At 44.9% G+C, this 25,174-nt stretch overlaps 2 protein-coding genes across 17 annotated transcripts in view; both read right to left on the bottom strand.

Annotated features, from left to right (window-relative positions):
• Positions 1-8,962, bottom strand: part of MTMR1 (myotubularin related protein 1) — a 73,279-nt gene extending 64,317 nt beyond the window's left edge. For 11 of the 12 annotated variants that reach the window (XM_019667877.1, XM_019667879.1, XM_019667880.1 and 8 more), the window contains exons 1-2: positions 8,669-8,896; positions 2,521-2,626 (exon numbers count right to left, since the gene is read on the bottom strand). In XM_019667877.1, coding sequence (XP_019523422.1) covers positions 2,521-2,626; positions 8,669-8,811 — 249 coding nt within the window. In that variant the 5' untranslated portion in view covers positions 8,812-8,896. Of the gene's footprint in view, positions 1-2,520; positions 2,627-8,668 lie in introns of all 12 variants that reach the window. The other variant, XM_019667886.1, reaches the window with a different exon arrangement.
• Positions 8,963-23,248: 14,286 nt separating this feature from the next.
• Positions 23,249-25,174, bottom strand: part of MTM1 (myotubularin 1) — a 92,241-nt gene continuing 90,315 nt past the window's right edge. For 4 of the 5 annotated variants that reach the window (XM_019667900.1, XM_019667905.1, XM_019667904.1 and 1 more), the window contains one exon: positions 23,249-24,976. In XM_019667900.1, coding sequence (XP_019523445.1) covers positions 24,809-24,976 — 168 coding nt within the window. In that variant the 3' untranslated portion in view covers positions 23,249-24,808. The remainder of the gene's footprint in view (positions 24,977-25,174) is intronic. The other variant, XM_019667901.1, reaches the window with a different exon arrangement.

Below are 25,174 nucleotides of genomic sequence, written 5' to 3'. Positions count from 1 at the left end.
AGTAGCACATAAAATTATCTTTGTGGTTTAGGATAAATAAATACTTATTAGTTTAAAAAAAACCCTCTCTTCTGGAATAAAACATAACTCCAGAAAGTTAATTTTAATGCCAACTTTCAAGACTTGGCTACAGGGTAAATATAAAAAAACAATTATAAAACATACTCCCCTATAGTAATTCATCAAAGGCTTTAGCTATGATCTGATGTAGGTACTTAAAATTCAATTTACAAAATATAGAAAAGCCTTATTTTTTTTCCTGAATACCATCTGTTAAACCACTGCAATATGAGTTAATTCTGCTACACAAAATTTGTAAATAGACTAAAATTGAAAGAAAAAAAAACTTAGTTGCTTCACGGTCAAGTACAGACTCGGTCTGATCTATTAACGTACAGGTCCAAAAGCTATGCACACAGTCCATGTTCAATCTCTTATGGAGCCCACACAGCACTAACAAATATTCAACCAAATAAAAACATTACAGTTAACTCATAATTGTCCATAAAGAAAACCACTCCAAGGTCTGAGAGCTATTTTCTGCTAATATGGGTCCTTGAGCCTCTCGACTCAGCAGGGCAGTTTCTTAGCTAAGGTGGGGGCAATAGGGCAACTGGGACCGGTGGGGTCTGCAGCTGCTCGGTGACCACACTCAGGTATCGGTGATGCAGCAGATGTTTCTCCCGCCTGGACATGGCATATTTGCCCAGCTGGGTTTTGAGGCCCAGGAGGCCCAGCTACTCCCATGTGGGCAAACACAGAAAAACGAGATAGCAGGGACTCCTATTAAGGAATATACTGTCACTCTTCAGGCTGGGCAGACCACCCAATTTCTACTAATCCACAGCCCTGTTTTCCTTCGGAAGGTGTAATCAACAGTATCCGACGGCTTGGATGAAGCAAGTGCAGCAAGACAGCCAAATCTCAATTACACGGCCTCTTGAGTAGGTCTGCACTTGTATATTATGAGCTAAAGAGGAACTGAGGCCAAAGTCCTTAAACAAGGAGCAGCTATTAGGAGTGAATTAGGATCTTAACTATAGTTCTTGAATTGTTTGTAAGATTTGATGCCAGGCAAGGACCATGATTTGGAGAGACTGTTGACTGAGGGGAGTTAGGGATTCTAAATGTAATTCACACATACTTGTGAAAATCAATTATCTCTTACTAGCGGCAAAACTGACTACAATGAACTGAAACCTCAATTCAAGCAAACACTACTATTGAAATGTAAACATGGTTTCATTTCATGTACCTGCTAATAGTTTATTGACATTCAAACGATGTCAGTCTTCAGCCTTAACAAAGGTGGAGTACCCAAGTTTCTTATTTGTTAATTGGTTCAACAAATATTGATTGAGCACCTGCTAAGTTCCAGGATCATGCTGGGGAAGCAGTGGTGAGTAAAAGAACCTCAGCCCCCTCCTCTGCTGAGGAGCTTATCACTCTTAACTTTATAATAAGCAGGAAATCCGACTTTTAAGATAAACAAAAAGAGATTTCTTAATTCAATAAGGACTAAAAACTCAGGCTTCCCATAAATATTCTTGAGATTTTGTAAGTTTTCTGCATCCTAGTATCCCATGTTAATACTGAATACCCGCAGGTAGTACCTAAATACAGAAACAAATTGTGACATTAGGGAAATACTGTACATGAGGTGTTTTCTGAAATTCAGAATATTAGCAAAGAAAATATAGGTATTTATTATGATAAAATATAAAACTACAATATGTAATAAAATGCATAATAAATCATAAAATGGAAATGGACTTTTAAAAGAAAGAGCATAATCTAAAGACAGCTTTTCCTCTCAATTGCAAAATTATGACCGCATACACTACTAGATCCTGGTGAAATTTATCTTCTAAAGTTCACATCTAACAACTGAGAACCTTTCAGCCTTGCCCCCAAGCAAATCGTCATCCAGCACAAATGGGCCAAAGTCTCACTCGAATTAAAACTGCAAAGCTGGGCCGGCCGAGTGGCGCGATGGTTAAGAACTCGCTTGGGATGCCAGAGGGCCCCGGTTCGGATCCCACATATGAGGGCCAGTGACACTGCCCTCTACAGCTAAGATGCTGAACAACAGCTCAACCTGGAGCTGGGCTGCCGTGAGTCGCTGGCGACGGCGTAGGCTGCAGTCCCTGTAGCAGTGGGTTGCCATGGGCTACCGTATGTAGCCAGCAGCCAGCGTGAGCGGCCAGCAGCCAGCGTGAGTGGCCAGCAGCCGCAGTGAGCGGCCAGCAGCCGCAGTGAGCGGCCGTCCAGAAGCCGGCGACTGATCTGCCTCGCCCGGGAAGAGCGCAATGATGGTGCCAACTTGGGCCAGTGAAGCAGTGTCCTCCACAACTAGATTGAAGAACAAAACGACAGCAACTTGTCTGTTCCCCTTCCCCTAATCCAGTACTGTTCCCATCCCCCCAATTACCCAATAAAAAAAACAAAAAACAAAAAAACTGCAAAGCTTCTTGGCTATGTAACATATTGAAAATGAATTAAGGACTCAGTGCTGCTTACCTTGTAATCTCGGGATACATTTTCTGATGTCACTGAACCTGAAATCTGACTAGAAATTGTAGCAGCTATAAGCTGTTTACACCATTCAACATGTGATCCTGTAGGACTAAAAGAAATAGTGTGATTAAAATATTTTAAGACACAGGCTCGCAGTGAGAACAACTGAGCACCGACTGGAGATATATGTACACTTCTTCTTTTTTTTGTTTTTAGAAAATGAACTTTTATTACACTATTCAGTTATGTTTACATTTAATATAAGAACTGAAATACTGACTGACAACTAGGAAGTAAGATTAGTTTCCAGGTTGATTTTATGTGAATCAACAATTTTTTTTAAGTTTAAGATTCTAAGCATGTTATTCTCTATCATTTAATTGAATGTTACTCTCTTATGATTACAATTATATAGGGTGAATATTCTTAATGTAATGTATATAGAAAATTAATTCTAAAGTGAAATATTTATCTTACAGGATATGCTTTTCAAATCACTGCATAAATTATATAAATGTCTAATCACTATGCTGAACCTCTGAAAGTAATATAATACTGAATGTCAACTGTCATTGAAAAATTATAAATAATTGATTTTTAAAAACCATTCAATTTTGTGTTGGTAGTTTTCAATCCAGGAAATAATGTCATTTCAAGTGAATCAACATGACTCTTAATGCAGCAAAGTTGATTATGTGATTTTCAAAAGAACAACCAGACAAATGATGTCCTGTGTCTAGTCATAAAGCTACCTTACACTTCTGTAAGTGCTTTGACAACTTACAAAATGTTCTTTCAGCCCGTCATTATATCAGCGCCTCAAACCACGGTGTGATAAGAAGACAGACCGGGGACTAGGGCACTTGTTTCTGAGGCGAGAAACTGAGGTGCAGAGGTGACATGCCCCATCAGAAAGAGTTAGGCCTGCCTCCAGCTCCACTAGGGCTGGCCTTCCAGAACATGGCACAACCAGTAGTGACCGACGTACTGAGCTAGAGAGCAAAACAGGCCAGCGCCACAGGTGCTAGCCACTGTCTTATACGACAACACAATGCAAAGAGAATGGCACCTGCCACTTGCATGGTACTCTAAAGTATTCAACACATTTCCACATATAGCCTCACTCCAGCCTCACAGTGACCCATCTTATGGATGAGAAAACTGAGGCCCCGGTGTTTGGCCAAGGTAACATGACTGGTAAGCAGTCGGGCTGTGCTCATCTGACTTAAAGAAGCACATAAGCAAACTAGGCAGAGAGAGAAGTTTAAAATGCGCCCCCGGGCCAAGGCTTCTCTCTCAACTGGTCAAAGCACTGAAGAAGTCAAGCAAGAGGGCAAAATATGCTTATGAAAGTTTACCCTGCGGGTAGCTTTCACTGTAAAGAATATTCCAGACCTTTAAAATTCTCATCACTAATTCAATCCACACTCATGTGTTGGAAGGATAGAACAACCTGGAGTCCGTAGGCGGTATGTAAAACAACCTCAATATTGGGTCGTCGGAAAAGTCATGAGGCATTTTTGCAACGAAAAACAAAGAAAAATACGTCATGACTTTTCCAACGACCCAATAGTAAAATAAAGGTATTTGATGTTCTCTACTAGTGACCTAACTTGGCAGTCTCTCAAGATAGTCCAGTGGTTATCTATGGGGATGAAAATATAAGTCAAAACGTTCACTGAATGGGCAGACATTCCTATGTCGAGAATTCATTTACCATGGTTTCTAAGTAAGAGGAAGAAGGGGGGAAAAGGGAGGGGTTTTAGTTTCCTTTTCATAGGTGAAGTCACCTTTATCGCCTGGTTCTAGCATAGGTTTCTTGTCATGTGGCCTTTTCCTCTGCCAGCACCAACCTCTGATTGCAAATCTAACAGTGGGAACCCGCCCGTCCACCCACTGTAGGTGACCTGTTGCTACCATCTGCCCAGCATCCTTACCCCCTTTTTCTGATAAGGACACTGCTCTCTACGGTGGGGAACGGCCCCCTCCCCACTCCATAGGCTTCTGTGGAAGAGGAGGAGAAAGGAGAGGGGGGCTCACCCCTTGCTCCTCATGCCCCTACTTGCAAGGGAGTGACCCAGGTCAGGCCAATCCCAAGCTTTTCTCTTAGGCCCTGGGCTGTCTGGATCTGCCCCAGCCCCACTGGAGGCCGCTCTTCACCTCACCACCTTGAGAAACCCACAGATATACAGAGTAAGCAAGGAAAAAACAAGAGATGGGGAAGGAGGGCTGACAACATTGTTTGCAACTCTGGCTCCAGATGTGCCCATGGCCATCTTTCCTCCATCTACAGCAGTGACATGTGCCAAGACAGTTCCTTTCTGGCTTAAGCTGGAGAGATTGGTGCTTTTCGTCACCTGCAACCAGAAGCATCCTGGCCAACAGGTTATAAACAGCATGCTGTAGTGGGCAGCTAGAGAGCCGACCTGGATCTGAGTCCTGTCTCTCACCAGCTGGCTCCGTGACCTTGAACAAGCCACATCCTCTTGCAGGACCACAGCTTTGAATCATTAAGAGAAGTACAGTATTCAGACGAGAGGGGAAGGCCCCACAGTCCACAGGAAGGGGCTGAGCCACTCCTGGAGAGCCAGGTTTCACTCTGGGGGTCGCTCTTAGAGTGTGAATCAGTTTGTCACCATCGTAGAACGGAGAAGGGAAGCCATCTCCCTTCTCCCCCACCACACGCCTGGTATCAACAAGCACTTGCAGGCTGGGGGCTCCCAGCTTTGCTTCTCCAACCTGGACTCTCCCTTCCGATCTGAGTGTCCATGATCCCAGGAGGCAGCTCCACTAGTCGGTCCCAGAGACTCTGCCAGCTCAACCTGTCTGAACCAGCATCAGCCCCATGATTCCTAAATCAGGGGAAAGCACAGCAAGTTACCCAGGCCCCCCAGGCCCGAAAGCTGGGGTTTCCCTTCGAGCCCACCCCTCCACTTCACTCTTGCATCTGAATGCTCACCAAATCCCGTTGCTGTTATCTGATAAGTATCATGAGGATGCATCCGGCTCGATTCCGATTCCAGATGCCCAGCGTTCTTGTGTTCTCCTCCTGCCTTGTGAATTTAAGCCCCATCTCTATGCCGATGACTCCCAAATGGAGGTCTGCAGCCCAGACACCACCTCTGAACTCCAGGCTCACATAAACTACCTTCCTCTGGCACATATAACTGGCATCTCATTACTGATATATCCAGAGCTTAGAGCCTGCCAGTCTCCTAAAACTGCTCCACTTAGAGGCTTCTCCATCTTGGCAACACCACTTCCCACAAGCCAGAAACCTTGGGATTGTCCTGACTTTTTCTTCTCTCGTACCCAACAATCAATATTCGTTCGCAAACCCTATTGGCTCTACTCTGCAGGTTTTCTTCAAATTCTATCCGGAATCCGACCACCTCTCCCTTCCTCCACCTCACTGCTCCAGTCTAAGCCACCATCCTATCTCACTTGGATGACTCCAGTAGCTTCCTACCTGCTAATCTCTCTGCTTCAAACCCCTTCCCTTTCAGTCTGCTGTCCACACAGCAGCCATGGAGATCGTACTGAAGCCTACACCACATTATGTCGCTCCTCTGCTCCAAGACCCCCAATGGCTCCCCGTGACTCTCCACCACCTATCCCTGTGACCTCTCTGCCCCTCGACCCTATTGCTCTCTTCCGAGCTCCCTCCCCGCTAGTGACACACGTCTCCTTGCTGATCCTGGAACACTTTGCTCACACTCCCACCCCAGGATGCACAAGCCTCTGCCTAGAATGCCATCGCCCCAGATATCTTTATGACCGGATCCCTCGTCTCTTTGGGGGGCACTATTCAAATGTCACCTTTCTCAGCTAGGCTTTCCCTGACCATCCTACATCAAATTCTAACCACTGCCCAGGTGCATCCCGCCAACACTTCCCATCCCTGTCCCTACTTACTTTTTTCCTCTAGCACTTGATCACCATCTAGCAGGGAACACATTTCCCCTGTTTTTCATCTTTCTCCCACCAAACATATGCCCCACAAGGGCAGGAATTCATGTCTGTTCCCTGGTATACCCTCAGCCCAACACAGTACCTGATGCAGAGAGGCACTCGTATTCACAGAATACACGAGTTGAGCGATTAGCAATTCCATAATCTGCTAAATATGGTGCCCCGCCTCCAGTCCATTCACCATGCTACTGCACAGCAATCATTCTCAAACGTCAGTCCCATCCTGTAGCTCACCCGATGGAAATCCCTCTGTGGTCCCCGCAGCTAGTGTGACCATATAATTTCTTGTCCCAATCAAGACACTACTGTGAGTTGAAGGAGGACACTATTAATTATAGTGCCCAACCAGTAAATCAGTACCAACCTGGGCCAAAGAGGCCACATGGCCCAACTTACTGGTCGAGCAGGTGGTTGTTAAAAATGCAGAATTCCAGGCTCCACCCCAGAGATGGACGGACTACATTTAGGGTGGAACCCAAGGCTGTGCATTTGCATGGAGCACTGGAGGTGACAGAACTGTGCCCTGAGAAGCACTGGCCTAGAGGATGAAGGCATAATTCCCTAGCAAGGCATGTGGGCCCCTCCGAGATCTGGTCTCTGCCTTCCCAGGAGTCTTCCCCCTTGCCAGTTCCCCCGCATGTAGCACCGCCTGCATGACTGCACATTCCACTCCCCATGCCCCAAAAGCCGCTCGCCACCCTGTCCCACGGTTAACTTCTTATTCTTCGCTATTCATTTCAAATGTCAGCTTCCTCGGAAGGCCCTCTCTTACTGTCCATGTTCACCAACCCCCCCACCACCACCACCACTAACAAATAAATCAAGTCCCCCACCTCTGTGTACCCACAGCACAGCAGATCCCAACTGAGGCTGCAGAACTTTGTAGAAACTATCAACTCCTGGGCCTCCCCGTGAACTTCCTGAATCAGAAGCCTCAGGAGTGCAGTCCAGCCACCTGGAGTTCTTTAAATGGCTTCTCAGAGGATTCCCACGCTCATCCCATCCAGAGCGCTTCCGTGTTTACCCTACCCCTGCACTTATCACAGTGGATTTAAATTGTTGGTTTGTATTCTCCACTAGATGATAAGCCAGAGAGCAAATATTCGCTGGCTCTCCAAGCCCTGAGACACTGTAGAGTATCCAAGAATATCCACAATGACTGAAATCCTGACCCTTCCAAGTACTGTCTTAGCTGTGATTAGTTTTCAGTGAAGCTGAGCATTTGGGTGATTAACTTATTAAAACACACTGTAATTACACTGGAGCAGAAACAAAGGGAGTGTTTCTTGTTCTTGTGCCTTTGGAAACTCCCAAAAGTTCAGCTCACTGGTGTAAGACAGGCAAGAACCAACATCTGAGCCTGAGGGAGCTGTCTGTCTTGCCTAACTGCACTCTGCTGTCAGCGAAATAGCCAAGATGTGGAAAAGCTGGATATTCCGGGCGCTGGGTCCCTGCCCCTCGTGCTGGGGCGTTAGGGTGGCCCTTCCAGTTGGACACAGTCAGTTTATGCTTCTAACTGATGGATCTTAGTCCTACAACTGTGTAAGAAGCAGTAGGTTTCTGTGTTCACGAAAACAACGAGCCAGTTCCTTCCAAGTGTGAAAAACTGAAAGTAAACGATTGTGTGTTCTGCATCAGGAGCAGTTTGGACGTGTTCCATCCCAGTTTTTCAAATCAGAGTATGTTTGCCTCTATCTGCACCAGTTCCAATACCCGCGGGGTTCCGCCCCCTCACTCCCCAGTCCCCACTCCTAACCCCAACATCAAAGACCCCAAGCAGCTGCGGCAGGATGTTGGTCTTCAAATCACACGGAGGCAAGGTCCCTCTACAAGAGGAGAGGCTGGGTGAAATGTTCTCCCCAGTGATTCGTGGCCCCGACAAGGCCAGCTCAGGCGGTTCCAAGGTGCGGTAGGAAGTGGCAGGGGAAATGGTTTGACAGCTGCAAAGGCCCCCAGGGGTGCGGGGAACTCCTGCGCGCAAGGGGGAAGTGAGCCAGGTGCGGGGGCCCGGGATATTGGGAGGGGATTCTGGGGCCTCCCGAGGGACCCGGGAGGGGACCCAGGAGGGGGACGCCGCACCCCGGCATCAGCCCGGCGCGCGGGGCCCGGAGTCCGGGCCTCGAGAGGGGCCCTTGGGATTCGGAGCGCGGGAAGCCGAGGCAGGCCGGGCCCCGCTTACCTGTCCAAGGTCTCCATGCTGGGCTGCCGGGAGCCAGCGGCAGGGCCCCCCGCCACCCGAGGCGGCCTCCAGCCGCCAGCCGGTCCCGGGCCCGGACCCCCAGCGCCCTCGCCACCCGCCGCCGCCGCCGCTGGCCGGTCCATGGCGCGCTGAGCCTGCCGCCGCCGCGGGGAAGCCGCAGTCAGGAGGGGAGCGGCGCCCGGAAGGTCTCGCCGCGCCTCCTACGCTGCGATCTGCAGCCAGCCGGCTTAGGCGGCTGCCGCCATTAGCTGTCACCTGGTGGCCCCGCGTTACCCACAAGGCCCCGCGCGCTGGGGTGGGGAGGCTCGGGGGTGGGGCGGGGGTACGCTGCGCGGGCCGCTCGGGCCCGCGCTGGGCCCCCCACCCGCATACGCCCACCTGGGCGCCCGCTGGGGGAGCCGGGACTGGGGGCAGAGGCCCTACGGGCTTGAGCAACCTGGTCGCTGTGAAGCCACTTGGGGTCACAGTCTACAAACGGATGATGCAGAACGTGCTTTGCTCAGGAAACTACCAGATTGACTATGTAGATACGGGTTTTTAAAAAAAGTTTAGGGAAATTCAAGGATTACAAATGGTTTGTTTTCAATCAATTTTTCCTCCCAGCAAAGTTTTGGGGTGGGGGAAATTGAAGCTCCCGGTCTCGATATCTCCAAGCAGGAGCAATTCCATACATTTTAGCAATTCCTCCCCACCCTGTTTCTCCCTCCCTCCCACAAAACCCACCTCCCCACCATCTGTAGGGCAACCAAGTGTTCTGATGCAGCCCTCACCCTCAGGATTTCCGCCCTTGGTTTATATTAAGACTAACATTTAACTTCTGTTGGTTAAATCACCACTATGAAAATCAAGTCAATATCTGATGATAAAGGCATTTAGGACATTTGATTCCTGGACTAGACTTATTTCCCTGCTCATTTAATTAGAGTTCACCTATCCAACTTCTCATTCGCTGTCAACTCACCCCTGATTTTGTTGGCAGTGATGACTAAGGCCCTTAGCCTATGATTGCCCTGGTTATGGACAGCAGACCTACCACCCTGTTAAAAAGCAGACCTGAAGACATGGAGTGTCCACTTCCTATCCCACACCCATCTTGCCCTACCAACTTAATAACTTCAAACTGAAGCTTGAGGATGTGATGGTTGGAGCCCCAGCAGCCATCTTACTGACAAGAGGGAGTGAGCCTGAGGTGAAAGGGCAACAGGGTGAGGAGGGCTGAGAAGAAGGACAGGAAGATCTCCAGACACAGTGGAGACCTACCTCCTGCAGTGTGCTGGTTTTCCAAAATTGTTGTCAAATGTTCAACACGCTATCGTAGACTGAATGTTTGTGTCCTTCCCCCTTAAACTAAGATGAAGCCTTTACTCCCAATTGATGATATTTGCAGATGAGGCCTCTGGGAGGTGATTAGGTCATCCAGACGGGGCCCTAGTATGATGGGATTAATCCCTTTACAAAAAGAGACACTCTCTACGATCAAGCACCGAGGAAAGGCCATGTGAGGACACAGTGAGAAGGCAGCTGTCTGCAAGCCAGGAAAAGGGCTCTCACTAGGAACCAAACCCTGCCAGAACCTTGATCTTGCATTTTCCAGCCTCCAGACTGTAATAAAATAAAGGTTTGTTGTTTAAGCCTCCTAGTCTATGGTATTTTGTTACGGCAGCCCAAGCTGACTGACACCCACTTATAGTCAAGTACTTTCTTACAAGGAGCTGCAAGCATCCTAGCTGCCTTGAGATTTGTCAGGAAGAAAATGGTGAACTTTTAAACCTATTTTAAATGCCATATTCTTCAAGGAGGATTAGGCCAAAGAGGACTTCACGGTGACACTATCAGACTTGCAATACAGTTAAGCAAACTTAGGACTTACAGGACAGAGATAGAATCTGACATACCCCTGCCTAAGAAGCTCACAGTCAAGAGAAGGAGACAGACAAATTAACAATGACATTACAGGTTGGTAAACGCTATGATGGGAGTGAGCACGCAGGCTGTGAGAACACCTAACCCAATCCATGGGGGAAAAGAGGTTAGGAAGACTTCCTAGAAAAGGTGACACAAAGCTATCTTAAAGGATGATTAAGTCTTTGATCAGGTGAAAAAGTGAAGTTGTTCCTGGTAGAAGGAACAGTTATGGACCGAGGTGTGAAGTCAGTTAAACAGCTTGTTATGTACAAGGGAGTGTCAAGAAATGCATTGTTGCCAGAGCATAGTGTCAGACAAGACAAGTGAGGAGGTCAACTAGAGGCCAGCAGAGCCAAGACAAGGAGCACCTGGAATGCTAGACTAAGAAGTTTGGACTTGGTTCTGGATTCTCATGCTGGTAGGGCTCACTGCACTTGGAGAAATACTACTGTATAGTCCCTCTGTGGTAGACTGTACCTCCAAAGACAGCTTCAGTAATAGCCCCCATCCCATGTGCTCCTTTGCAATGTGACCTTACACTCCCCCATCAAAAGGTACCATCTATGCCCCCTCCCTCTGAACGTGGACTGGCCCTATAACCTCTTTTGATCAATAGAATGTGGCAGAAGGGATGCTATGTAACTTCCCAGGTTAGACCTGAAGGGAGCTGCAGCTTTCACCTTGACTTCTGGGAATACTTTCTTGGACACAGCTGCCGTACTGTGAGAAAGCCCAAGCAGGCACATGGAGAAGCACAGGTAGATGAGAACCAAGGCTCTCGTCACCAGCCCCAGCTGAGTTCCTCAGACAGCAGTCAGCACTAACTGTCAGCCATGTGAGTGAAGCCATTTCTGGCATTCCAGCCATTCCAGAGTCCCAGACAACACCATGTGAAGCGGGAAACTCATTCCAGATTTTTGAGAAATAATAATTTGTTGTATTAAGCTACTAGGTTTTAGGGTGATTTGTTTGTTTGTTTATTTGTTTGTTTGTTTGTTTGTTTGGGTGCAGCAACAGAGCACCCAAACACTGCTCTTGGTGTCTGGCCCAGAGAAGTAATCCCCCCTTTGTAGTGCCCGTCTGCCCACTCAGCTGGGAATCCGTGCCCAATCCATCCCTGCCCTGTAAGGAAGGTGGTTCCCCCTATTTGGTTTGCAGCTCTGGAGGGCCTGAGATTTCCCGCTACTGGAAAGCTAAAACATTTAGCCTGCCACTACACTTTGATACTCTTGACAGAGAACATGAAGTCTCTGGGTCAGAAACAAAGGCGGTTTATTATTCACAGCAAAAGCAGCAGCCAGGGAGTCTTTTCCCCTCTTGAATGTGGCTTGGCCCTGTGACCTCGTTTGTGCAATAGGGGGCCAAATGGTATCTGCAAATGCAATGAGGTGTATCACAGGAGAGGAATCCCAAATTTGGGGAACTCTGATATTCTATAGGGCTGCTAATGACCTGTCCTTTCTCCCTTTCAGGGGGAAAATTGCCTTAGAATGCAAGCAAATCTCTTTACCTTTACCACTCTGAACTGGCTCCTTGGAGGGAGACGTCTGTAAGTTTAACTATGTAGGAATGTCTCCTTGTACCAATGTTTTTACCTTGGCTATAGATTTCTTGGCTTAGAGGACCTGGAACATGCAGAAACTTGTCATAGCCATGGAGAATTGTCTCCCAACACACAAGTGCCCCAAGCCCCTCTGCCCTGCAAGGGGCCACATCAGGTTCTACTCAGAGTTGTGGGTTGACCGCCTGCTTTTTCAGGAATCACTTAATGGGACAGCTGTCTGCCTGTGTGGTGGGAAGCAAAGTGAGGAGTGAATTGTCAGGCAGATGCTGGTGAGATACTACAACACCAGCACTCAAGGGGCAGGTGAAAGGAGAGGAGCCCTGGAGAAGCCTGAGGCATTGCCAGAGATAAGGAAAAGAGGCAGGGTAGAGCGGGCCTGGGGGCCGAGAGAGTAGAGGGTTTCAAGAAGAAAAGAATGATTCAGAGCGTCAAGTGGTGCTGAGACATCTGGTAAGACGGGGCAGAGAAGTGGTCCCTGGAATCAGCAATGTGAAGGTGGTGTGGACTTTGATGAGAATATTTTCAGGGGACAATTGGAGCTGGAGCTGGGGTTACGAAATGACTGGGAGGGTGTATAAGTCAGGCTTATCTAGAAAAACAGACTATCTCTCTATCTCTATCTCTATTTCTATCTCTATCTCTATCTCTATCTGTCTCTATCTCTATATAGTTATACGCCACCTGATGATGGGGATACGTTCTGAGAAGTGTGTATCTAGGCGGTTTCATCACTGTGCAAGCATCACTGTACTTATACAAACCCAGGTGGCCTAGCATGCTACACACCCAGGCTATGTGGTATATAGACTACTGCTCCTAGGCTACAAGCCTGTGCAGCATGTTACTGCACAAAACAACATGAGATTAAATCAAGTCCACGAGAAAATGATGCAATCAAGAGGCAGTAAACATGAGATGTATGAGGCTGCTGCTGGTATAACATGGCATACTGTTTGAGAGCAAACTTTTTTTCTGATAAGTAGAAAGAATACACTCTAACACAATGATAAAAAGTATAGCACAGTAAATATATAAACCAGTAACAGTAATTTATTATCATCAACAATTATGTACTGTACATAATTGGATGTGCTATACTTTTATGCAACTGGCAGCACAGTCGATTTGTTTACAGCAGCGTCACCACGGACACATGAGTAATGCATTGTACTGTGATATTACTATGGCTATGATGTCACTAGGCAAAAGGAGTTTTTCAGCTCCATTATAATCTAAGGGGACCACCTTCGTATATGCAGTCCATCTTGACCAAAACGTTGTTATGCAGAGCATAACTGTAATGAGATTTATCATGAGGAATTGGCTCACTCATTTTATGCAGACCAAGACATCCCATGCTCTGCCATCTGCAAGGGGAGACCCAGCAGAGCTGGTGCCGTATTTGGAAGACCTGAAAGCTGGGGAGCCGATGGTATAGATTCCAGTCTGGGTCTGAAGGCCTGAGAACCAGGAGCGCCAAGGGCAGAAGATGGGGGTCTCAGCTCAGCAGACAGGCAGAAAGAGAATTCCACCTTCCTCCACCTTTTGTTCTATTCTGTCCTCAGTGGATTGGATGAGACACCCCCCTCCCCCTACCTTGGGGAGAGACATCTGCTTTATTCAGTCTACTGATTTACCGATTCAAATACCAATCTCTTCCAAAGACCCTCATAGGCACACCCAGCAATAGTGTTTAACCAGATATCTGGACATCCTGTGGCCCAGTCAAGTGGATGCATATAATTAACCATCACAGAGGGGAAGAAAGGGAGTCACTGAGTGCAAACCAGGTCATTCCAGACCTTTGCATTGTATGGACCAACAAAATGAAAACAAAACCAAAAACAAAACCCACAGCGATCTTCCAACCAGGGGAGTAACATGGTTGTCAAGTAAGGACTTTATACATCAGCTTCCGGCTTCCACAGCGAGCGTCTAAGCCTTCGATTGGGAGGATTCTGAACACTACCTCATGGGGCTCAAGCAAGTGGGGAGAAAAGCATGGGATGTATTTGCCACCGATGACAGCCAGGTGATGCTCTCCAGCCGTGGGGCAGGCTGGGAGCAGGAAGCCTGGGTGGCAAAGCTGGACTGCTTTTGTTAAGGCCTTCGGTGGACGGCTTTAACAATCTGTCTTGAGTGTCATGAATTTTTCAATGCTAAAGATACCCATATTCAAATATAAGTGAAAGTATCAGCTATTATCTAGGGATTATACTTTTCTCTTCCCAAGTCTGAAATAGCATGGATAATGGCCTTGGTGTAATTAGGGGCTGAAATTTATAGACAGTAAACACCGAGGAGCGGAAATATGTTTATTTAGGGATGGGAAAGCTATTATAAAATGTTTTGCTTTGACAAGGTTCTGAGTCCTTTGGCGAGGCAGCAGAGCACAGCGCACCAAAACACAGGCTCCCAGCCACAGGGCTTTGGGTTGAAATTGGCTCCCCTACCCAGCACCTGGGTAACTTTGGACAAGCGACTTCTCTGTGCTCAGTTTCCTCCTCTGCAAAAGGGGATAATGATAATGAAAATAATTAACACAGCTAATCATAGGCTTGTTGTGGCAATTAATTTAATATACCGGGGGTGCCAAAAAATGTATATAGTGGACACCTTGGTCAACATTGCTCAAGCAATAGTTCGCCATAATCAGAAGTGTCTGGACTCTGATGGGAACCACTTTGAGCACCTCTTGTAATTGCTGAAGTCACACATGACATGTATTCATCTTTTGTTATCAGTATATATTGAGTACAATTTTAATAGTTTTCCTTTCTTAAAATGTGTATACATATTTTTGGCACCCTCTGTATATAAAGCACTTAGAACAGTGCCCAGTGTGTTATAAGCATGATGAAATGTAGGCTATTATTTAATGGCAACTATAAAATCCTGTGTCTCTCTTGCCAGCATAGATGATTAAAAGTGATTGTGGGAGTCAGAGTCGCATCAGAAAACAGAAAACATGGTCATTAGAACAGGGGAATATTAATAGGAAGAACATTAATGAGATTCGAGTAATGAGAGTTTGACAAGTAAGTAGAGAAAGAGGCAATTGCTACTGAGAAGATAGTTTGTTATACTTACAGATCCCAAGAGGAGGGGACATGCCACACCACTGCGGGCCACACTGAAAAGCACCAGGGCCAGTCACAAGGCAGAAAGAGGGGAGGGAACTGCGAGCAAGAGCCTTTATTGTGGTTTCTGAGGGAAGGGATGGGTGAGGTAGGGCAAACAAGTTTAGGATTAGCTAGTTTGAGTTATTTAAGCAGGCTCTGGGGCATAGGGGCTGTCCCAGTTGTCTGTTACCTGGCCCTGCGGTGATTAGGGCAGGGGAACAACGGCCTGGAGTATGACAGCCCATAAAGGATAAGGGCCTTGGATTGTTTGGTTTGCATTTGGAAAGCATGATCACACTTTAGTATCTCTAGGAATTGGCTAACCCTGAGAGGGGCACCGGATGTGAAAGCCCTCAGAATACCGAAAATAAAAGACATACTTCATGCAATCAGGAGCCCAGCACAGAAGACACTGTGTGCTCAGGAGCCAAGCCCTAGAGAAAACTATGCTCTGCAGTAAGGCACACTGGACCTGGAAGGGAAACACAGCCCTTTCTCCTACAGCATTCTCTCCAGACAAGGACAGACATTGTGCCAATTGGTAAGGGAGGCATATTTACAAAGCCCACCTCCATCACAGAGCAGTTAAACAAGGGTGAATTTAGAGCTGAGAGGCAACGGAAAACCTGTGTAGAGACTCATGGACTTGCTGGGTTGGAAGACACACTATGGTACTCACATTTCTTCCCATTTCCAATCCACATCCCACTTGATGATTGAATTCCCACTACAAGATCCTGTCAGGCACTGCTCCTACAGGTGTAGAGGCGAAGAAAGAGAGTCCTACAGTTTAAGCACCATGTTGTCCGAAGTCTCAATCGATACACCACCAAGATGTTCCAAATGAAGCTGACTCCACAGTCAGCGATGAATCATTTCAATGGCACCTATTTAAGGATGCAATTGGACCAAACTGCAGGTATTGCCTAAAATAGAAGTAAAACACTTGGTGCTGGACTAGCTATCCAAAATGACCTGGGATGCCTTTATAAAAAATTAATAGACTTTCTTCTTTTTTGGAGCAGTTTTAGGTTTATAGAAAAGTTGAGTGGAAAGTAGAGCTGTTACCCCATCACAGCTCACCCTCCCCTAGTTTCCTTTATTATCAACATTTTGCATTAATGTAGTACACTGATTACAATAGATGAGTCAATCGTGACACATTATTAAGGAAAATCCATCATTTATATTAGTGCTCATTCTCTGTCTTGTGCATTCTGTGGGTTTGGACAAATGTGTAATGGCATGCATCCATCATCATAGTATCATATAGAGCATTTCCACTGTTCTAAATATCCCCTGTGCTCTGCCTATTCATCCCTCTCTCCCCTCAACCCCTGGCAACCACTGATCCTTTTACTGTCTCCATAGTTTTACCTTTTCTAGAATGTCATATAGTTGGAATCATACTGTATGTAGCCTTTTCAGATTGGCTTCTTTCACTTAGTAATATGCATTTAAGTTTCCTCTATGTAATGATAGCTCATTTCTTTTCAGCACTGAAGAATATTTCATTCTCTGGGTGGACCACAGTTTATTAATCCATTCATCTACTGAAGGACATCTTGGTTGCTTCCAAGTTATAGAAAAATATGAATAACACTACTATAAACACCCCCGTGTAGGTTTTAGTGTGGACATAAGTTTTTAACTCCTTTGGGACAATACCAAGGAACACTTTTGCTGGAGGCATGCTGAGTAAGTTTAGTTTGGGGGACTGCCAAACAGTTTTCCAAAGTGGCAGTAGCATCTTGCGTTCCCATCAGCGATGAATGAGAGCTCCTGTTGCTCCACATCCTCGCTAGTGTTGGGTGTTGTCATTATTCTGGATTTTGGCCAGTCTAATAGGTGTGTAGTGTTGTCTCGTTTTAATGATATATGATATTGAACATCTTCACATATGCTTAATTGCCATTTTTTTTAAAGATTTTTATTGGGGAATTGGGGGGATGGGAACAGCGCTGGGGAATTGGGGGAAGGGGAACAGACAAGTTGCTGTTGTTTTGTTCTTCAGTCTAGTTGTGGAGGTCGTTGCTTCACTGGCCCAAGTTGGCACCATCATTAATTGCCATTTTTGTATCTTCCTTTGTGTTCTGTTCACATCTTTTGCCCACTTTTTAATTGGTGTTTTGTTTTCTTATTGTTGAATTTTTGAGTTCTCTGTATATTTTGGACAACAGTCCTTTATTGGATGGGGTTTCCAAAGATTTTCTTCCAGTGTGTGGCTTGTATTTTCCTTCTCTTAACAGTGTGTTTCACAGAACACAAGTTTTTAATTTTTATGTGGTCCATCCTGTCCATTTCTTTCTTTCATGGATCATGCTTTTGGTGTTGTATCTAAAACCTCATTGCTAAACCCAAGGCCTCCTAAATTTTATTTATTTAAAGGTAATATGCATGATAATTTTACAACCTGTATCTAGAGGTGTGCTGCTAAGGTTTTAATTATGAACTCTCTGAAGAGAAAAACAAACAAACAAACAAACAAAAAACCCGGTTTATTGCATTTGCTGATTTCTGTGGTGTAAAAACTCCCACCCTAGCCAATTTCAAACTACCATCTTGGCATTACATAATAAGGAGTTGGAGACAGATGCTCACCACTGGCTCTCTTGAGCCGGTATGAGTCAACAGCACACCACTGCTTGTATCTGATAGTCCAAATAATCTGAAGTCTTACAAGTCCTCTCCTACTGTCTGCTGTTTCCATAGGTTTTCACTGAGGTCTTTCTGTCTTTGCTATTTCTTACTGTGACTGACTCATTCTCTTGGGAAAATTGTGAGAAATCTTAGAGGCCTAGAATGAAGGTATGTTCCTCTAGAGAGTATTTGCATTTGCTTCTACCAAGCACCTGGGGGCGCCACAAGACTGGTGCCTGAGGATTTCTGGATTGCCGAGGTGGAGTGAATTTGAACTATATACACCAGCGAGCCCGCTGTTCATCACCACTTCTTAGGGATGTTTTCATCTTCTTCCCCATCCTCTACTCCAGGCCAATTCAAAATACCCTATAGACCCACAGGAGTGTGTGTAAGAAAATTGAGTTAATCAGGCATGGACTCCCTCAAATTATCTATCCACACTGCATTAGTTTCCTATTGCTGCTGTAACAAATTACCACAAACTTAGTATCTTAAACAACATAAAGTTATTCTCTTACATTCTGTGGGTCAGAAGCCTGCCATAGGTCTCACTGGGCTGAAATCAAGGTGTCATCAGCGCCTTCTGGAGGCACTAGGGGGGAATCCATTTCCTTGCCTTTCTCAGCTTCTGGAGGCTGCCATGTTTCTTGGCCCAGAGCCCCTTCTTCCATCTTTAAAACCAGCAATGGCAAGGTGAGTCCTTCTCACATGGCATCGCTCTGATGCTGACTCTTCTTCTGCCTCTCTCTCCACTTTTAAGAGCCCTTGTGATCACATTGTCAATCCAGGATGATCTCCCCATATCAAGATCACCTGATTAGCACCCTTAATTCTATCTGCAAGCGCCATTGCCCTTTGCTATGTAAGCTCACATATTCCCAGGTTCTGGAGACTAGGGTGTGGAACTCTTTGGGGAGCCATTATTCTGTTACCACACCCCTCCATAAAAAGTTTCTTCATCTGCAGCCATTCTCCTCTTCTCTATTGCTGAGGAAGAGAAGTCCTTTGTGTTGTTCAAGGCCAATCCCTTTCTGCCTATATCCCTGGGCTCATGCCCACTCTGGGGCCTTGTTCCATCAGGCAACAGCTCTCTTCCTCTATCGTGACTCTCTCACTGGCTCCTTCCTCCCCATATATAATCACATTTAAGTCTCTTCCTTCGAAAAGCCCATTTTCCTGGTCTTCTCTCCCAGTGGCTATTATCTATTCTCCCTCCTTTCTTTATAGTCAACACTCCAGAAAGATCAGCACACTCTTTCTACCCTTCATTCATTTAGTCATTCATGCATTCAAATAATTATCTATTGTGCGTGCCTACAATGTTCCAGGCACCCTGTTGAGCACTACAGCCAAAAACAAGACAGAAATAATCCCTGCCCTCACGTAGCTTATGGTGTGATGAGAAAGCAAGGCATTCAACAAATAATTTCAACGAAGTATGGCAAATGGAATGATAAAAGTCATATAGAGTACCAGGGGAGCTTAGGGCGGTGGGACCAGAGATGGTATTGAGGGGAGGGGCTTTGGGGAAGACTCCACAACTGAGTGACATTTAAGCTGATAGAGCTCTATAGATAATTGTTGAATGAATGACAGCAGGAGGCGGAACTATTCCTCTTCAGATCCTTTTTTCCTGTCTTCACTGTAGCGTGGCCCCCTGCCCTGGGATCTGGAACACAAGCCATAGCGCCTCCTTGCTGTTTAGTGGTGCTAGAGCAGGCCTGGTGCCCAAGTCACAGAGTTGCTCAAACTGGGCTTGTGCTTCCCATAGCTGTTCGAGCTAGAAGCTGGGCCAGTGACTTTTAACTCCGTTATCTGGCTTCTACCATAATGAAACAGCTCTCCCATATGTCTCCCAGGGACCTCCTACTGTCCAAATTGATTAGACATTTGTTTTCACCCTGAATTTACCAGCTCTCTCAGGCTAAGCACTCGCTCTTTAAAACAATCTCTTCTGGTACCTCCCATAATACAACTGTTTGCTTCTACTTTTCTTAGACCTCCCTTCTCCATCTCATTCCAGGTCACCTCTTCCTCAGTCTGCCCCTTAAAATCTAGAGTTGGGGCTCGTCTCTTTCCTTCAGTCACTTGCATGGGCACTGTCATCCACTCCATGGTTTTATCCCCAGATCTGTGTTTCTATCCCTGACTTCTTTTGTGAGCTTCAGGTCTTTATACTCAACCAAATCTTGGATGCCTGTCCTCTTCACATTCAACGCGTCCCAAACTGGCTTCAGCACCGCCCCCATTTGCTCCTCTGCTGAGATTCCATTTCTGGAAATGCTACCACTTGCCACCCAATTGCCCTAACAAAAACCTCAGTATCATCTTTGACTTCTTTCTCACCTCTTCTTTACCATCAATCACCAACTCCTGATTGTTTTTCAATATGCATCTATGTCATCTGTACTTCAGGCTGTCTTCCACATCTGGTCAACTGCAATAGCCTCCAGCTGGCCTGTCCCCATTCTTGTCATCCTGCAATCCACCCTCCTAATGGCTGCCAGAGAGACTTACATTGTATCATGTCCCTCCCATGCCCCAAACCCTTCAATGGCTCCTAGGGCATGGAGAACAAAATGTAAGTTCTTTGACACGGCCCCTAAGGAGCTCTATGACTGACTCCTGCCTACCTCTCAGTCATCTTCCGACCTCCAGAGCCATGAAATACTAAATGTGTTATAATAAATCACCACTAAGTTTGTGGTGATTTCTTACAGCAGAAAACAGAAAACTAATACACGAGGCAAATGCTATCTTGTGCCATAAATATTGTACATGCACAAGTGATTAAAACTCATTTCTGAGAAGGGCTGTGTTTGAGGGGAAGGAGCCTTTGAAAATATGCAGCCCAGTCCCTTGCTGAACAGATGGATGCTGAGGCCTCCTCCCAGGCCTCACACCTTCCATCCAAGTAGTTCAGAGCCCAGATGAGAATCCAGGTCTCCACACATCCCACCCAGGGCTCTTTCTAATACAGGTTTGGAATTGAAAGCTCTTCAAATGAGGTGAACCACTTTCTTTTTGTAATTTATGTAGAACGCACTGTGAAACATAGTCAATTTCAGAAGCATATACGTATTAACCATTCTAAATGAATAAGCTATGTTCTCCAAAGCTACTAGAAAAACAAACTGTTAGGCCTTAATGATCATGTCTAAACTTATAGCTACCCTATATGGTTTAAATACATTATTGCCTTTGCTTTTAAAGGACAAATTATTGCTACTGAGGAATAGTCCATATCTAAATGTAAACCTCATAAGGAAATAAGAATATTTTGTTGTGCTCTTTCATCTTCCAAATGTTTAATACAAAAGACTGCTAATAATTCCTTAACTAAGTTATAAATCTACCGATAGATGTTGGAGTATTCGTCTTAATTCAAATATTGGTATTCCAGTATTATACTTTAAAAAAAATTATTTATTGGGGAATTGGGGGCATGGGAACAGCGCTGGAGAATTGGGGGAAGGGGAACAGACAAGTTGCTGTCTTTTTGTTCTTCAGTCTAGTTGTGGAGGACGTGGCTTCACTGGCCCAAGTTGGCACCATCATTGTGCTCTTCCTGGGTGAGGCAGATTAGTCGCCAGCTTCTGCTGCCGCTCATGCTGGCTGCTGGCTACACACGGTAGCCCATGGCAACCCACTGCCACAGGGGCTGCAGCCTACGCCGTCGCCAGTGACTCACGGCAGTCCAGCTCCAGGTTGAGCTGTTATTCAGCATCTTAGCTGCAGAGGGCAGTGTCACTGGCCCTCATATGTGGGATCCGAACCGGGTCTCTCTGGCGTCCCAAGCCAGCTCTTAACCATCACGCCACTCGGCCGGCCCCCAGCATCATACTTTTTAGTGATTGCGAACCTAAGAAATTCAACTGCAATCTACAACCATGTAAGATTTTCTGCGAATGTGCTAGTCCTTGTTCTTGTTGGTGGGCTACATGCTGTATACATTTATGAGTTCCCTTGGGTGTCCCCTGCCTTTGCTTTTATGACCAATAGCTATGTCCTCCAGTCATAGGTGTGTACACTCTAATAAAATTCCTATATTTTAAGAACTTTCCCTCTATATCAGCGGTGCTCAACCTGTGGGTCGTGACCCCTTTGGGGGTCGAACGACCCTTTCACAGGGGTCACCTAAGACCATTGGAAAACAAAAAGATATTTACATTACGATTCATAACAGTAGCAAAATTACAGTTATAGAGTAGCAGCAAAAATAATTTATGGTTGGGGGTCACCACAACATGAGGAACTGTATTAAGGGGTCGCGGCATTAGGAAGGTTGAGAACCGCTGCTCTGTATAATCCTGCTTTTGCCTAATATCCCAAATGCCACACGAGTTGTCTGAATGACCAAAACCACAAACCTGCATTCTGTCGAAAGGGATTTGGGTGATGAGTTACTAGTTAGCTTATTTTGAAACTTATATTATTCCTTCCAAAAAAGCATAAGGATAAGCTTTATTGCATTATCAAAAACAGATCAGAAATGGCCTCTATAGTTAGAAAAAAACGTTTGTATGATCAAAAGTATGTGATTCTAAATTATTTGAAGGGCTGCCCCAGGAAGAGAGATTTTTCTATTTCATTCCAGAAGGCAGAGCTAAGGTATTCAGTGGGAACTCAAGAGAGGCAGAATTCAATTTAATTCCTGCATACATTTGTTTCGATGCTGTGGGACTTTGGGTATGTCAGTGAACCCCTGGAGCAATGACCTTCTCCTCAGCTGAAAAATAGGAATAATAGAGTATCATGTAGCCCATGATGTTGTAGTGAGGTTTAAACACAGCAATATCTGAGGAAGAATCTCGCAAAGCACTCTAAATACTCATAGTTTTAAAAGATATACTTAATCTTTTAAGAGTCCTATTCAGATTTTAAAATGATGGTTAATTTAGTATAATTATTTAGCATTTTTCAGATGCACACAGATAAACAATGTAATTTCCCATTGGCAGTACTATGTAAATATTTTTTTAAATTCTTACCTAAAGAGACACACAGTATGCCTTATTCAACCAATGTTTTACTATCCCTTAATATCAACTGCTGTGTTCTCCACCCACAGTCTGAAGTCTTGTGTCTATGCATCCCAGCACTTTTGTGAAAGTTGTCCTCCTTTTAATCACAACAGTTGTGACTCCGGAAATCTGCATTGTTAATGCACTTAAATGTCCAGTATTGTTGGGATTTGGGGCAAGCCCTACAAGGTTGCTAGTAAGACAAAGAGCATGTGAAGTCAAACCAGGGAAAGAATAGACGATGACGCCATGCACGTTTAAGACACATATACAGTTACAGCCCTGGACATAGAGTGCTATGTTGAGTTAATATATTTATTACAGCAGGTCTTTAATCATTATTACCATGAAAAATGCTTCATGAAATTTCACAAAAATCTTTTAAGCTATCAGCATTAGTTTTTTTCTTTTTATGGAGTGACACTTTGTTAATTTATGAAATATTTACAGCGTTTACAAAAAGCAAGAGAATGTCTAATAAAATGTCTTATACATACAAAATTTATACATTATACTACTGTTTTTGAGATGTCTTATTTGGTAGACCAATTAAACTATGACATAAAATAATTTACAAAGATATATTTAATCTCTCTTAATTCATTGAAAACAAAACCATATTAGCTATAAATAGTCCTTTACAGATCATTGTAAAACACATTAATTGTTTTAACTCTAGCCTTAACTTTTACAAATATACTTACTAAATTAATTAGTTCAGATAGCAAATAGAACTGCATTTGAAATTTCATTTAATACTATAGGAAAACAAAAAACCTGAAAAAGAAAACTGCAGGGTACTTCAAGTAAAAACTTGTGGAACTAGTTTTTAATGTACGCTTGGGGGGTAGGGGCACCCAACACCATTTGAATTGAAATTAATAAACGCAATACTTCTAAGAATACACTCAACAAATGTACATCTGCGGCTTTTACTTTAAAAAAATGATGCTCTAGCAACAGCTCAAACATCCAAGATGGTCAACCCTATGCTATAGCAGAGAAGCTGGTTTGACACTTGAGCAACGTTTGCGAAAACATTCACCTCAGCAGCATAATGCATCTGACATCCTTGCACAGTGCTATGTAAGGGGTTTCCCACAACCTGAAAACGGGTCAGAATTTTAGGCAAGCTCATGGAGAAACTTAGAAACTAGAACTGGCAAAGTTAAAAAAAAATCAAATCATATTTAACTGGGCCCCATCGGTTTTTTTTTAATATAAAAATACGTTTCTCTTGAAAATTAGGGGAAAACATTTCATATTCCAAAATTTCAAAATAATGAAAAACTCATCTACACAGCTATTTCTCCTTAAGTCACCACTTACAGTGGTATAAAATTTGGCAATCATTGAAACACCGAGCTTTTGGATAATGCCTTAGGAAGCTGAGCTCAATTTGGTTTTGGCAGTAACACACCTTTCACATCTGGGTTCAGTTTAGATAATCTGAAGCAACCCTTATAAGCAACCTGAGGAAAATCCGCTTCACAAACCTTTTTGTCCCCTTTACTTTAAAATAATGTTGTTCCAATTAAGCCCACAAATTACATATTATAGACACAGCATTTCTAAAGAGGCAAATTAAATTTAAACTTTATACGTTTCGAACACTGCTTTTGAAAGGCGCCAGAATTTTTCCAAACCCCATCTGGGCTCCTCTCTTCTGATTGCCGTGTAGACACTGTAGTTTTCTTGTAATATGTATTCTAGAAGGCACATATTCAAGAGTTTAAGATTATGTTAGTTCAAGTTCTACATGGAGGCAAATATTTTCATCTACTTTGTACAGAGGCCCCAAATGCAAGTCAACTATTTCCTTTATTCAGAGCTCAAACACAGCGCCAGGCAGGGCTCCCTCTCAGAAGTGGGTCTGCACGTGGGGCAGCATTTGGGAAGGGCTGGAAGGTGAAGTCGAGGGGTCGGAAAGCTTGGCCGAGTTGGCGAGCTGCAATTCCTCCAGTCGCTTTATGTACTCGTCACGCAGGGCCAAGAGCTCCATGTAACGCTGCTCCACTGGATTTGGCTGCTGGAGAGAAGCACAAACCCGAGTTACCACTTGGCGCCGGACATGTTATGAAAATTCACCTGCTGCACGCATCTGCCGCAGATGCTGCTTTCTGAATGAGCTCCCTGATTGAGCTTTAACATTCACACAGTTTCCTCTAATACTGTGTAACTTAAAAATACGGAGAAGGACAAAGAATAATAAAACGCCACCAAGAAA

The sequence above is a fragment of the Hipposideros armiger genome, unplaced genomic scaffold, assembly GCF_001890085.2.
Source record: "Hipposideros armiger isolate ML-2016 unplaced genomic scaffold, ASM189008v1 scaffold_509, whole genome shotgun sequence".
Lineage (NCBI taxonomy): Eukaryota > Metazoa > Chordata > Mammalia > Chiroptera > Hipposideridae > Hipposideros > Hipposideros armiger.
Note: the sequence above shows the minus strand (reverse complement) of the source record. Positions and strands in the feature narration are given on the sequence as shown.